Raw genomic sequence first — 15,719 nt, 5'->3', positions numbered from 1 at the left:
ATATACATTTTTAACTCAAATCTTTGCTTCTGGGGGGGAGGTCTCTGGAACAAAATATTTTGAGATGGGGGGGGGGGGGGGTCCACGTACAAATACATATCATTTTGGGGGTCCTTGACATGAAAAAAGTTTGAGAACCACTTTAAGAAAAAACTGTTAGGATTTAGAAGACATTTGTAGAATCCCCAGAAGCAATAAGATTTGAGTTACAAATGTTCGCTTTAAAAAATATATGTATTCAAAGATTTGCACAACTTATCACGATTTTTCAAACATAGCAGATCTAGAAGCTCATACTTGTATATTGGCTATTTTTTAATAGCCAAATAAATAAAAAAAATGACACAGATGCGTTCCCGGTCTTCATGGGTTAAGACATTTGGTTATGTTCAGACTGATGTTCAGACCCAAATCCACGCGTCGCTTCGCGGCACGTTGTGAGCTTGTAGATCGGCTATTTTCAAATAGCCTAAGTATGAAATAGGGCTAATGTGGTTCATGTATGTTTTATAATGTAATAATTTATATTTACAAAGTAACTAGTAACTAAAGTTTTCAAATAATTGTAGTGGAGTAAAAAAGTACAATATTTGCCTCTGAGATGTAGTGGAGTAGAAGTAAAAGTATTGAAATTTGGAAATACTCCAGTAAAGTAAAAGTACCTCAAAATGGTACTTAAGTACAGTACTTGAGTAAATGTACTTAGTTACTTTCCACCACTGCCGGTCTTAAACAAAAGCCTTTGTGTCTGTGTGAGTCTGTCTGGCCTCCGGGTCTGGCCCTTTGACCTTTCACCCCCTGACCTCTGTGTTTCAGTCAACACAGGGAGCACTCTGAGAAGAAACACAAGGACAAGGAACGGGAGAAAGTGAGGCACAGCGGGGACAGCAGCTCTGACAAGCACAGGGACAAACCCAGAGAAGACAAAGAGAGGAGGAAAGAGGACAAGGTTGGTTAAACCATCTGGCCTTCACTTTAAATAGCTGCTCAAAAACCCACATTTGATTGAATGGAATCCCCTTCTGACTTATGACGAAACTTCAGACTGCTTGTCATGGAGTAGCCAGAGTGTTTTAACACGGTCAACATTTTAAGATTTCTTTGGGCTATTCAAAAATAGCAGATATACAAACTCGTTGCTATGCGCTATGAGCTTGTAGATCTGCTATTTTTGAAAAAGCGTGAAAATGTGTGCAACTCTTTGAATATATATCTATATATTTTTACAATTTCTGGGGGGTCCCTGGAACAAAATATTTTGAGATGGGGGTCCACGGCCAAATACATATCATTTTGGGGGTCCTTGACATGAAAAAAATTGAGAACCACTAATTATAGCAACATGCGTTAAAACTGTTAGTATTTAGAAGACATTTGTAAGAAGCAAAGATCTGAGTAACAAGTGTTCGCTCCCCAAAAAATCCCCATAATAGCAGATCTACAAGCTCTAGCGCTATGAGCTTGTATATCTGCTTGAATAACCAAAGACATCTAAAATGGCTTGAATGGGTTAATAGAATGTTATGTTTTAATTATCCCAAACAACCTAAAATCATCTGGTATGCTTTCTTCTTTTTTCTTTACAGATCAAATCGTCCCATGTTGACAAGCCCAAAAAGGAGAAAGAAAATGGTTATACGAGGTAAATTGACTATAAACGATAGTTTATAGTCAAGTATAAATGTTCTGTGTGACATAAATCCAAAGTACGTACTTGTCAGATATGACATAAGCGACTCTGGCAAGAATGAAGTATTATGGAATGTATTGTTATTGTCAACACATTGCTGTACTAACACGAAGTTCTCTGCTTGTTTTCAAGTCCTCCTGCTATTAAGAGTGAACCCGACAAAGAGGACAACGGCTTTTACCCTTCTCCCAAACACCACAAATCCGCCAAGAGAGAGTATGACGATGAAGAGTACGTATCCTTCCAGATGATTCCAAGTCCCTGTCTTGTCTTTCCATGGTTCCACCTGTTTCATAGCAGCACTAACGTTTAACATTTGGTTGTCTTATTTTTTTATTCATCTCCACCAGGAGATTAATGTTTTCACCCGTCTGTCTGTCTGTCTGTCTGTCTGTCTGTCTGTCTGTCTGTCTGTCTGTCTGTCTGTCTGTCTGTCTTTAGCCCCTTTGACTTCATATTATAGTGCTGCTGATGTTTTCCATTGCATGCACCAAATCTAATATAGCCCAACATAGCACCATCTTCAAATCATTATCATATGTACAAGACATGTACTAAAGCGTGCTGGATGTTTTGGCTGATTTGATCAGGACATCATCACTACAGAATTTTAACGTTAAATATGTCATGCGTGCGTGTGTATCCGTTGAGAGATCAATCAGTCTCTGTTTCTCTCTCTCTCTCTCTCCATCTCATGTGGATTGTTGTCACACATGCACACACACATATATGTCTTTATTCTAATTAGTCTGCATCCTTTCAGATATCGTCTGTGTCGGGTGGAAAAAATGTCCAAAACTGTTACTTTTCAGGAGTCAAATTCAAAAATAGCAGATTGACATGCTCAAAACGCACGTCGAGCTTGTAGATCTGCTATTTTCGACACTTTTGTGCGACGCTGTAGTATGGTCAACTAGGGCGTTAATAAAGCTCAAATATGGAGATAGCAACGATATCATCCTTTCAGTTCCATCATGTGTGCAATTGTCAGCCGAGTGCTGCTCACTTTCTCTTGGTGAAGGACTTGCTAATCGACTGTGAGACAGCGATATACACACCCGACACGTTTCAAATCACACCCTTTGATTGACTTGTGACACAAACATAATTGACACAGGGCATTAACGATCAAAGCTTTGCGCGTTACATAGACATTTGAATGACAGCACGATCTGACGGACAGATGGAGAGAGAGGTAGACACTGAATGTGTGTGACAGAGAGAGAGAGAGAGAGAGAGAGAGAAAGAGAGAGAGAGAGAGAGAGAGAGAGAGAGAGAGAGAGAGGGCTGATGGCAGCAGGGATGATGTACAACTGGTAATCAAAGGCCGCCCCGCCGTTTAATGGCTCTGGATTGTAATTACCCTGCATGCAGTGCTGTTATTATTAGGGCGTGAGTGTCTTCAAAGATATAATCAGAGGCTTTAGAATGAAACCGAGACGCCGCGACTTGGATTCATTTTCTGTATCCGCGTGCCACGAGAGGTGGCCGCCACTTTAGGACGGTTTAGGGGTTCTCAAAGTGGGGTCCGGGGACCCTCTGGGGGTCCTTGAGAGGACTTAGGAGACCTTTTATATTGTTGCTGTCGGGCAGAAACCTCTCATCTCCAAATTTTAACTTTTTGTGTTTTTTTGTAAATTAATGTCCTACTCGATCATACTACAGGGTCACACAAAAGCATCAAAAGTAGCAGATCTTCAAGCTCAAAATTGTAATCTTGAAAAGTAACAGATTTGGACAACAACAGAGACGATATCCATACACATGCCCATACTGTATTTGTTTACAGGTTTAGACCTTTGATATAATTCAATTCAATTCAATTCAATTTTATTAAAGTGTCAAATCACAACAAGTTGTCTCAAGACACTTTACATGTAGAGAAGAGACCCGACATCCCACCCTGAGCAAGCAATTTTGCGACAGTGGCAACGAAAAACTCCCTCTTAACTGGAAGAAACGTCAGGCAGACCCTAGGCTCTAGGGTGGCGGCCTTCTGCCTCGACCGTGTCGGGGGAAAGAAGAGAGAGAGAGGGAGAGACAGACAGAGGAGAGACAGAAAGAGATAATAATCTCCCAACTCATGCCCATACTGTATTTGTTTACAGGTTTAGACCTTTGATATAATCTCCCAACTCATGCCCATACTGTATGTGTTTACAGGTTTGAATACAAGCCCAAAAAAATCAAGACAGAGAATGACAAAAAGTCTAAGAAGCGGAAACAGGAGTATGAAGACGACGATGAGGATGAGGTTCATCATCTTTTGTATAAATTACTTGGATGTAAACATAATAAACATAAACATAATGTAAACATAATATTTTAGCTGAAATCTGTATTGTTTGCCCTAGATGTACTCTCTCTTCTCCTCACACTCTTCTTTCTTTCTTTCTTTCTTTCTTTCTTCCTAGGACATAAAGCCTAAAAAGAAAATGAAAGACAAAAGGGGAGCTGATGGAAAGAAGTTAAAAAAGGAAGAGGAGGAGAAGTGGAAATGGTGAGATAGATGTGGGGGACATGTTCCTCTCTTCCTTCAGGGGGTTATGAATGCACAGGTTGTCTGGAGCAGTGGTTGCTGTGAGATAAATCCAGGTGTGCTTTGGGATTTTCAGATAAGCACAGTTATTGCCACAGTTATTAAACCAGTTCAGTGGCATTGCGGTTAGAACGTTCGCCCTGAGATTGGGAGATTGGGGTGCGATTCCCCGGCCGGGTCATCATACCAAAGACTATAAAAACGGGACCCAATGCCTCCCTGCTGGGCACTCAGCATCAAGGGTTGATCCCTGCGACATCCTAGCGACATGTCCAGGGGGTGTACTTGTACACCATGCTGCCTCTCACTACAGAAACAGGAGATAGGCTCCTCCTGCCCTATGGGCCACATGGCTCGGCAAGTCTTAGTACTACTACTACCAGTGGTGGAAAGTAACTAAGTACATGTACTTAAGTACTGTACTTAAGTACAATTTTGAGGTATTTGTACTTTACTAATGTCCAATACTTTAACTTCTACTCCACTTCATCTCAGAGGCAAATATTGTACATTTACTCCACTACAATTATTTGAAAACTTTAGTTACTAGTTACTTTTCAGATAAAAATGATGATATAATGAAACGTACATTAACCACTTTAGCCCTATTTTATACCTAGGCTATTTGAAAATAGCCTATCTACAAGCTCACAACGCGTCGCATCGCGACGCGTTGTGAGCTTGTAGATCTGCTATTTTCAAACATTTTAGTACTTTTACTTTTGGTACTTTAAGTACATTTTGATGCCAATACTTTTGTACTTTTACTCAAGTACATTTTGAATTCTGGACTTTTGCTTGTAACAGAGTATTTCTACATTGCAGTATTGGTACTTTTACTTAAGTAAAGAAGTTGAGTACTTTTTCCACCACTGACTACTACTACTACAGTTATTGCAATATACTGTATATATTAAAAAAAAAAAAACGGCAATCTTGAGTGTCCAAAAAATAAGCATTACAATCAATAAAAGAACACATTTTGAATAAAGAACAAACTTTGCATAGGGCACTTAAACATTAATGAATACACAATAAAAACAGGCAAGTTAAAATGATCAAAACACAAGAAAATATCAAACAATACCAGTGAAATTTGCCTGTGCATGTTGACAGAATGATTAGTGATCATGGATTTGAACTGTGCAAAAGAAAGGAGGACATTATGTTTTCAAATTCAGCTGGAGGTCAATCCAAGAATTTGCAGCATCAAAATAAAAGGCTGAGTTTAGTATATGTACATGTGGGACTTTCAGAACCAGGTAATCGTTTGAACAGGTGAGATAAATTCCAACGTTCCAGTGTTCTAATCATCAAAATATAAGGCGGCCGCTTCCCAGTAAAGGTCTTTTATATGAACAAGTGCCAATGTATATTTCTCCTCTCTACAAGAGAAGGCAAACAAACCTTATCTTACAAACAGGAGGCAATGGTGAGTAGAGTAACTATAGTACAGCGGATAAAAGCAATATTTTGGGAGAATCGTTCACTTGGTGATACAAGCGTGAAACTTGGTACAGATCATCTTTAGAGGTCATTTATCGATTTTTTTAATCGAGCCACTTGAAAATCAAAGATGGCGGCCATTTTTCAAGATGGCCGACATCTTAGTGGGCAGTAAAGTGATATGATGGTTTATTTGGTGATACAAGCATGAAAATTGGCATGAGCAGTCTCTGTGGGTCACTTGACAATAGGCCACCCACAGCTACTTGAAATTTCAAGATGGCGGCCATTTTTCAAGATGGCCAACACTTTAGTGGAGCAATTAAGTTATATAATGGTTTATTTGGTGATACAAGCATGAACATTGGCATGATCAGTCTCTGTGGGTCACTTGACAATAGGCCACCCACAGCTACTTGAAATTTCAAGATGGCGGCCATTTTTCAAGATGGCCAACACTTTAGTGGAGCAATTAAGTTATATAATGGTTTATTTGGTGATACAAGCATTACATTTGGCATGAGCAGTCTCTAAGGGTTGCTTGACAAGAAAACACTCCCAGCCACTTTACATTTCTATTTTCAAGATGGCCACCCCCTGGATCCTCAAAAGATACATTTTCTCATAGAAATGTATGTTTTTTTTTCATTAAGGACGATTATTATTATTATGCTAAAGAACAACTTTTAACACATCACAATATAGTTGTGTTGATTTGTTGATCATAGATAGATTAGATAAGAGTGAATATCTGCACTACCAGGGCACACTGGTGATATATCACTGGGGTTCAATGTCAGCTAATTGAAAGTTGGTATCCCAAATGCTGTCTAATTTACCCCAAAACAGTTAGATAGCCGCACCTGAATTGACAGGTTGTGCCAGCACGGGAGAGCCGAGCCAAGGTTAATGGGGTTTTAGTTAACCGGATGGTGTACAGATCGCTCAGGATTTAAATGGCATTGGATGAACGATCGAACTAAGTGTAGGGTTAAGGCACGAACTTAGTTGTATCCCATACATCAAAGTGCTTGGTAAAAGGTGGTAAAAGGATAAACCCTCGGCCTCTGCCTATGCTGCAGACATGGCAGAAGCCATCATAACAGTTGTGAAAACTAACTGGGACAGATGTTTAATTTGTCAGCAGGTCACCAAGGAAAAACTCATTCAGCCGAGTTTATTCAAAAGAGAGCACGATCGTACTGGTTATGATACCATTGCAAGAAATGTTCCATTATTTCATAAGATCAATGCTCTGCCTATCTTACTTAGTCCAACCCGACTAGATGAAGGTGATGGCATAGAAAGCACATCGACAAGAAACAGAGCAAAATATAATTCAAGCTGTAAACTTAGGTTCAACAACACAGAGCTGGTGAAGTATCCGTTCAAACATAAGTCCATATAATAAATCAAATCCCATACTGAGATGCAGAATTATGTGGAGCTGAGCGACAGGTAGTGGAGAATTCCCCTGACAATGCCCTCCAATATGAATTTGCTATTGATGTGTTGATCAAGTCAACCCTTTAAGATCCTGGTCTTTGTTCTGGAGCAGAGGCTCCCCGCTTTAAGTGTGAACCAAAACAAGTCGCTGAGCCAAAACCTTTTGTTACCAAGTGGTTGATTAAAATACTATTGTCCTAGTGTATACAGACTGCTTGAAGCTATCCCCCCTGGATGCTACCCCCGTTTTGAGTTCGAACCAACAGAGTCATCCTTTTGTCTTGAGCTGAACTAATTGTAATTCCATTGTTCCTTCCCAGGCTGTAGCCACAGACAGCAAATGTGTAGTGAATGGTTGGAGGCCAGGTCAGGATGACAGTGGAATATATACACTTTTATTATTGTTCAGTCTTAGGTCTGCAGGGTGTAGTTAGAATGATTAAGGTCTGGATAACTATGACTTGTGTTGTTAACAAAGAGAAATGTCATTTAGGGAAAATATTCAGTCTGAAGTAACTGTTGTCTTATGTTGACTCATTGGATTTCTAACTACTGTTTGCAATCATGGAAGTATAATGTGTGTGGTCTTATTCTAAAGCTTAAGAGATGTTGAACAAGAATGACTAAACCAGGTTTTGTGCAAAAGTAAAGTTTGATAATTGGACATAACACAAGTTGGTACATTGTGAAGGCATGCAAATGTTTTACGTGTTGCGGGGGTTCGGCCACGACTCCCCAGTATCATGTGTTGAGATTGGCTGACAAAGGGAGTAAGGGCGGGACTTAACTCTTTGACCCTCCCATGTGAGCCAGATTTGGGACAGTATAATTGTTGTGTTTCACTTGTGATGCGGTGCGCTGCTGATTAGACCTAACATGGCAGTAGCCTGTTGGGCTGAATAAAAGATGCCTGACTCAAAACCCTTGGACTGGATCTTCTCTCATTTGAACCTCTCTCCAGGAGACTGAATTCAGCCACTCTTTCGACCAGAATATACATCAGAATGGCGGTTGTCGGCAGTCGTTTTACTATTTTTTCCATCTTTTTGGTGGGAAGAATATACGAAAAGGACCTTGTTTGTTTGTTTTGGTTTTGGGAGTGATTGACTGGTTTCCTGGAGTTTTTTGGGGGGGGATCTGGGCAAGGTAAGTGCTTTGTAGCACGAAATAACTTCGGCAGTCCGTTAAAGGCCTGGGGAGTTATTAATGTTCTATTCATACCTATTGTAAACAATATAATAGGCCTTCGTGTTCCAGCACCATTTGACTTGTGAGCTAAAAGACAAGAAGTCAAAAAAGGAGCTTATTTCAAATTGGTTTTGGAACCAATAATAATAGTGTTAGAGAATTTTGCGCCTCTTGAAATGTTCCAGAGTCGAATAATTGAGGGGCAAAAAGCAGGAGCAAAAAAGCTCACTTTACTCGCCTTTGGAAACCTTTCACAGGAGTGTTAAATTGTTTGCATATTTTTTAATGTAAGTCGTCTATCCCTATGATAATTAACTATACTCCAGGGCAGCCGAGCACAAACAGTACAGTTTACAAAAAGTGTTGGCGCTGGGGTAAATGTTTATGTAATTGTACAATTTGAACGCCTCTTCTAGTTCCTCCACACTCGTTTGAACTGGGAGCCAAAAGAAGTCAAAAACAGGCTTGTTTCAAATCGGGTTTGGAGAAAATGGAGGGGGTGTTTGAATTTATAACAATGTAATAGGACTTCATATTACCAAACGTTTGATTTAGGAACTCTTATTTCGAATCGGTTTGGTGACCAACAATAATGAGTAACATTGTGATACACATTTACAACAATATAGTATAAATTCACCTTCCACGATCGATAGACAGTAGGTTGCAAGACAAAGGAGTTCAAAGAAGCTTGCTGTGGTCGGTTTTGGAAGTTGAATTGAATGTAAATACATTTGAATACCACTGCGGTTGGTTTTAAACTAGCCCAGGATCCGATTATCAACTGGAGTACGTGTACAAGTGCTTTCAGATATCGGCGCGCGAAGGACCCAGAGCGCCTTAGCCTGTATAAAATTCCTGGGGTTAGTTTTATTAATGATGGAGTAAGATGAGTTAGCCTTGTATGTATCTTGGGAACAATAGAAAATATTTTCAGTTAGGAGGGTTACTCTCGTCATAAGTGTCAGGCTCAGATGAGTAATCATTGATTACTGAACCAGAATAGGGTTGAGATTTTAGGAGGACATATTTTCTAGGGTTCTAGTTAGGGAAAAGAAAGGTACATGGAATTTCAAGGCATTGTGAACTGTTGTTTTTTCCCTAGCACTTGGATATCTTGTGGTCGTACGGGAGGTTATTTTTTAGACCCTTTCTTGTGTTGTGTGTGAAGTGAGTGTGTGGGTTTTAATGGGTCTTTGTTGTGAGTGATGTGGTGTGTTTGTAAGTCTGGATATGAGTCTTGTGTGCATGTGTTCAGTGAGTGTGTTTTGACGAGTCTTTGTTGTGAGTGAGGGGATGTTTGTGAGTCACGATGTGAGTCTTGTATGGATGTTGAAGATGCAGTGAGGTGTTGAATGACTGGAGGCTATGAGTGGTGGACGCTGGGGGACGCTACTGGTATAAATTTTTACATAGGCTATATTTGTGGTGTTGCCACGAATGGCTTATTGGCGGGTTGGAAGATAATTTCGACACGTTTTGATTGTTGATGTGTCTTGGGGAGGTGTTAATTTTTTGACTTTAAGTTGGGATACTGGGTGCCTGTGGGTGCTTGAAGTGGCTTGATTTTTATAGTCTATTGAGGATGATTTGGATTTTTTCCAACTCTGGTCTGTTGACCACAGTTGAGAGGGGGAGTGAATGCTGATTAGCTAAATAATGTGAAAATGATTATCTAAGGACTTGTGTTGAATAAATAGGTGATATTTAGGCCGTAAAACAACGACAATGATCTGCATGGATTGTTAAATGTGGTTGAAAGAGGACGAAAATAGTGAACTAATGTAAAAGATACAAGTAGGAGTTTTAGATTGTTTATTTTAATCTGTGCTAAAGTAAGGCATTGAGTGCTTTTAAAACAAGGAAAAGGTTTTGTTATAATTTGAATTTGACCCATTTTGTGCTTTATCCGCGACGGTGTTAACTATTTAACTGGTCTAATATGTTGTTATGAGTGTGTTGTCCTTTTTGTGTTAGATCATGGCTGTTTTTGGAGAGACTACAACCTGGGAATGCATGCCTTCGGAGATCCTGTTATCTGGCCAGAAACAGGGATGTTTGTGTTCTTTTCGAATACCAAGGTTTGATCACAGATTGGAAAAGCATAACATGACCACATTAGGATCTGTTGGTGTTACTTTAAATATTGGGGGACATGTGATAGCTAGCATGTGTGCTTCAACTAAAAAGATACACTTTATTTAGTTGACTCAGCCGTGAATGGGTACATAGACAGTGTGGATTTAGAAACGAATGATTTGGTTATAATTGAAGGTTATGTAGAAGTTTCACAGGCTGTCTGGATGCACGGGTTCAGAGGCTTATTCTAAAAGGCCTTTGAGCCATGTGCTACAGGGAGATTTATGTGATCCATATTTTGTTGAAATTTGGTTTATTTTTAGGAGATCTTAGGACAGAACCATTGATTACCTCTGATGGTTAAGTGATGGTATTACACCCTTTCTTTCATGTTTTTCTTAAGAACACAGTCTTTTCTCTTTTGTGCTAAAATGAAACTGTAAACTTTGCCTCAATTGAGTGACAGCTTGTAACCAGTTCCCAGTCTGAATCACTATTCTTTTAACTACCACGGATCGTTTCGATAGTGGACTAAAATACCTAATTCAGTGGTTCACCACTGGGGCTAAACATAGGCTGTACCTCTCTTTTGTTTGAGGAACAGATAAACATTTATAATACCAAAGCACCAGATAAGAGATGTTCTGTGCCTTTCTTGAAAATTACCATGTCCCTTTGTTCTTGTCTCTGTTAGGAGTCAGAAGCTGAGAAAGAGGGAGATTTGACCACATTGTGCAGTTTCGAGGTAAGTGTTGGTGGATGGGAGTCACCATGGTGGACAGTCTTTTCCTGGAACGGACCTAAGCTGCTGGCATTGTTAGAATGTCAGGGGGTGAATATCTTTTAGATATACTCCCATTGGAGTTGAATAGCGGTGGATCCCTGGGGTAGGGGAGTGTTTAGCACCCCTCAGGCCCGGGGTGCCGGCCACAGGAAAGGTAGAAAGATTAGCTAATACTTGATAGACAGTTAGGGAGGTCTCCGTTCCATTTGTTTAAACGGCTCTGCACCCTCGTGACGACAAATCACCAGCACTGATCTTGGTAAAATCTGTACTTAAGTAGAATAGATTTGAGTAGGCCATAAGCCGTGTAAACATTTTGAAAATATTGAGAGTAAAAATTCTGATATTACTAAACGTAGAACCCAGAGGGGTGACGCTTATACAGAGATTATCATAACACAAATGTTGAAGTATTGGTAGGAAAATGGAGTTAAAAAGTTGCTAAAACAGTAGAAAATGGTACTATTAGGAAAATGCTAAAACGTTCTGGTCCATGAGTAACAAATGAGAATCATGGTTTTGTAAAATATAACAAAAAGAGATTGAGCCGAGTAATTTATGTAGGAATAAATTGACTAAAAACATAGCTAAAATGTGATATTTGTAGAAGGATGTCTAATTTCCTAGGGAAAGTATAGGGAAAGTTTTTTCCAAGTATTTTCATGTCAGGAACTGATGGCGTTGGAGAAAGTTGGAGACGCTGATGGATGCAGTACCAAGAGGGGACATCAGGCTGAGTGGACAGCAGAGTTCCAGACCATGCCACGCCAGGTCCCTCAAAAAGTCCCACTCTAGACCTGGAGGCGTGTCCGCGGCAGGAAACCAGCAGATGCAGCTTAACGGACCAGGAGCCGGGGTGAACCGTCAACAACTCATCCCCCTTCAGAGAGGAGGGTCCATGGAGGGCTGTCTGTCTACTCATCTCTACAGGGGTCAGGAGGTCTACTGGTCCCGGATAACAGCCGACGAGTGGGTGTCTCAGGTCTAGCGGCGTCGAGCAGATGAGGAGCGGTGAGAAGTCTTCGAACTACATCACTACAGGACGGATGGGGCCCATCCATCAAACAGATGGCTGGATGGTGTGGTATCACAGATATGCTGCAAAAATCCAGAATCCAGGTCTGGGCCTTCCAGATTCAACAAAGTTGCCTTGTCAAGATGAACGCCATACACTCTCTCCGTGGAGAGATATTCCCCAGTGACCCGGGCAGGCTTACAGAGAGATGCCCTGTAGGTGTCATTGAAACATGACATCCAACCCCCACCCCTTATCCATTACACATTCCACTTTCCTTCATCTCATGCCCCGAGCTGTGAACAGCTTCTGATTTAAGGACTGAATATTCCCCAGTAGAACTTGGACACTCAAGACGAAGACAGACCAGCGTTTTTTAGCTCAGGCGAAAAAATAAAGAACAGAGAACATTCTGTGCGCGTGGACACGAAAAGGACACTCGTTGTCAAGGTTCGACAGATGGCTGGAGGAGACTTAAACCCAGAGTGTTTTAACAGTATTTATTATTTCCAATGTTTGAAAGTTTCTTTATGGTAGACGTTATTAAGTCTACCAAGAGGGGACTGAAGTATCCGTTCAAACATAAGTCCATATAATAAATCAAATCCCATACTGAGATGCAGAATTATGTGGAGCTGAGCGACAGGTAGTGGAGAATTCCCCTGACAATGCCCTCCAATATGAATTTGCTATTGATGTGTTGATCAAGTCAACCCTTTAAGATCCTGGTCTTTGTTCTGGAGCAGAGGCTCCCCGCTTTAAGTGTGAACCAAAACAAGTCGCTGAGCCAAAACCTTTTGTTACCAAGTGGTTGATTAAAATACTATTGTCCTAGTGTATACAGACTGCTTGAAGCTATCCCCCCTGGATGCTACCCCCGTTTTGAGTTCGAACCAACAGAGTCATCCTTTTGTCTTGAGCTGAACTAATTGTAATTCCATTGTTCCTTCCCAGGCTGTAGCCACAGACAGCAAATGTGTAGTGAATGGTTGGAGGCCAGGTCAGGATGACAGTGGAATATATACACTTTTATTATTGTTCAGTCTTAGGTCTGCAGGGTGTAGTTAGAATGATTAAGGTCTGGATAACTATGACTTGTGTTGTTAACAAAGAGAAATGTCATTTAGGGAAAATATTCAGTCTGAAGTAACTGTTGTCTTATGTTGACTCATTGGATTTCTAACTACTGTTTGCAATCATGGAAGTATAATGTGTGTGGTCTTATTCTAAAGCTTAAGAGATGTTGAACAAGAATGACTAAACCAGGTTTTGTGCAAAAGTAAAGTTTGATAATTGGACATAATACAAAGTTGTACACTGTAACGACAATGCTAATGTGTTATACCAGGCTGTGGGCGGGGACTCGAGCCACGACAAAGGAGTAAGGGCGGGACTTAACTCTTTGACCCTCCCATGTGAGCCAGATTTGGGACAGTATATATGCGTTGTTTGAATGTGATAACTGTGCGCTGCTGATTAGACCTAACATGGCAGTAGCCTGTTGGGCTGAATAAAAGATGCCTGACTTAAAACCCTTGGACTGGATCTTCTCTCATTTGAACCTCTCTCCAGGAGACTGAATACAGCCACTCTTTCGACCAGAATATACATCACTGGAAAGGACCCAAAAGAGAGCATCTACATCTGCTGAAGACACTGAAGATACCAAAGATATCCATGTCAAGAGGCCAAGAAGATCTAATGTATGACCGGTCCAGCGATGTCACAACTGTGAACGAGGCCAGGCTTGATCTCTTTGCCAGAAAGCAAAGACAATATGACTTGATCCCACCAACTCAAGCAGCACTCAAAGAGCATGCCAAACATGCTTCTTATGAGGCTGGATACGTGTGGGGACAGGCATTGAAGCGACATCCACAAATGCCGAGCCCATCTGACTGGGGATGGGTGGAACAGGACGAGAAGTGGAAAGTCTTCTGGACTCCACTTCCACCTATTGCGGAGAGTTGTTGGGAGTTGACCAAATGTGGGTGCTCCAAGGCATGTACTGGAAGGTGTAACTGCTTCAGATATGGACTCAGTTTCACATGCCTATGTAGTTGCCCCTGCTAGAACCTATTTGCATGTTTATTTTGCCAGAGTTATTCCCTGTTGTCCTCTGTGTTTTCAAGTGGAGGCCTATGGCTCGGCTTCCCCTCGTCACATCGACGCATCATGTTTTACTTTTTATCTAGTCTATTACTGTGTAATTTTCAGTTGTTACTTTGTAACATTGCTTCCACTGCCTTCCACTGCCATATCTAACAGTGAAGCACATTTTCAGTTTAGTTCCTTAGTATCGTTTGTCATGGTTCCGTGGCTATTGCCATTCAGTATTAGCCATTACTCATAATTTTGGAGCACTGTCCGTTCAGCACCACAACTGTGCTTATCAGCACCACAACTGTGCTAATTTATTCATCTTATTTTTTGTTTCCCCACCCCTTAGTATTTATTTGACACATGTAATGGCTGTTAGTTTAAAAAAAAACAATATATATATATATACATATATATATATATATATATATATATATATCCTCCCTTGTGACTGTTACCTTGTCGTGGTAAGGGAGCTTGTTTAGGCCTACCTCAGTGAACCCTGAGAGCTATGCCGGTGGGAGGCAACTCCTGACAGGTCTTACCAAACTGGACAGGTCGTGGGCGAGGAGTCAGACAAAACACAGTCAAACAACCTCTCTTGACAGAGCTTTTTGAGGAACCCAATACATTTCTATGAGAAAAGGTATCATTTAAAGATTGACATCTTGAAATTTCAAGTGGCTGTGGGCGGTTTCTTGTCAAATGACCTTTTGAGACGGCTCATGGCAATTTTCATGCTTGTATCACCAACTAAATGATTTCTTAAGCTTAACTAGTCCACTAAGGTGGTGGCCATCTTGAAAAATGGCCGCCATCTTGACATTTCAAGTAGCTGTGGGTGGCCTATTGTCAAGTGACCCACAGAGACTGCTCATGCCAATTTTCATGCTTGTATCACCAAATAAACCATCATATCACTTAACTGCCCACTAAGGTATCGGCCATCTTGAAAAATGGCCGCCATCTTGGATTTTTGAGTGGCTCGATTAAAAAAGTCAAAGAGTTGACCTAAAGGAATGTTCATGCCAATTTTCACGCTTGTATCACAAAGTGAACGATTGTTCCTACTATCCGCTCTACTACTATAATCTGTGATGAATCTAAGGGCTGAGTGGTACACTGAATCTACACAGTTGAAGCCGCAGCAGGTCTATACATTACATCACTGTAATCTAAAACTGATTAAAAACAAGACTGCTTCAACGATCCTCTTTCTACTAATCGTAGGAAAACTGGTTTTATTTCTATACACAGGATGCCAATTTTCCACATGGAATTTACAACAGGGCTGCACAGTGTTTTCTGTTGTCATGGGGCGGATATCGTTTACGACTAAGGTAGTGGCTGAGATAGTGCTATGATTTGCTCTTAAACCACATTGATGCAGGTTTAACGTGGAGATATTTTAAAGAATTGAAAACACTATTTA

The 15,719-nt window shown here is 40.7% G+C and overlaps 1 protein-coding gene across 1 annotated transcript in view; it reads left to right on the top strand.

Annotated features, from left to right (window-relative positions):
• Nucleotides 1-15,719, top strand: part of LOC308096206 (DNA topoisomerase 1-like) — a 53,696-nt gene that overhangs the window by 9,421 nt on the left and 28,556 nt on the right. The window contains exons 4-8 of the mRNA XM_080443540.1: nucleotides 817-949; nucleotides 1,587-1,642; nucleotides 1,823-1,921; nucleotides 3,854-3,944; nucleotides 4,105-4,190. Of these exons, the coding sequence (XP_080299666.1) occupies nucleotides 817-949; nucleotides 1,587-1,642; nucleotides 1,823-1,921; nucleotides 3,854-3,944; nucleotides 4,105-4,190 (465 nt within the window). The remainder of the gene's footprint in view (nucleotides 1-816; nucleotides 950-1,586; nucleotides 1,643-1,822; nucleotides 1,922-3,853; nucleotides 3,945-4,104; nucleotides 4,191-15,719) is intronic.

This window comes from Gymnoscopelus braueri (assembly GCF_963280865.1).
Source record: "Gymnoscopelus braueri genome assembly, chromosome: 12".
Classification (NCBI taxonomy): Eukaryota; Metazoa; Chordata; class Actinopteri; order Myctophiformes; family Myctophidae; genus Gymnoscopelus; species Gymnoscopelus braueri.
The sequence above is the reverse complement of the archived record's forward strand: the minus strand, read 5'-3'. Positions and strand labels throughout refer to the sequence as shown.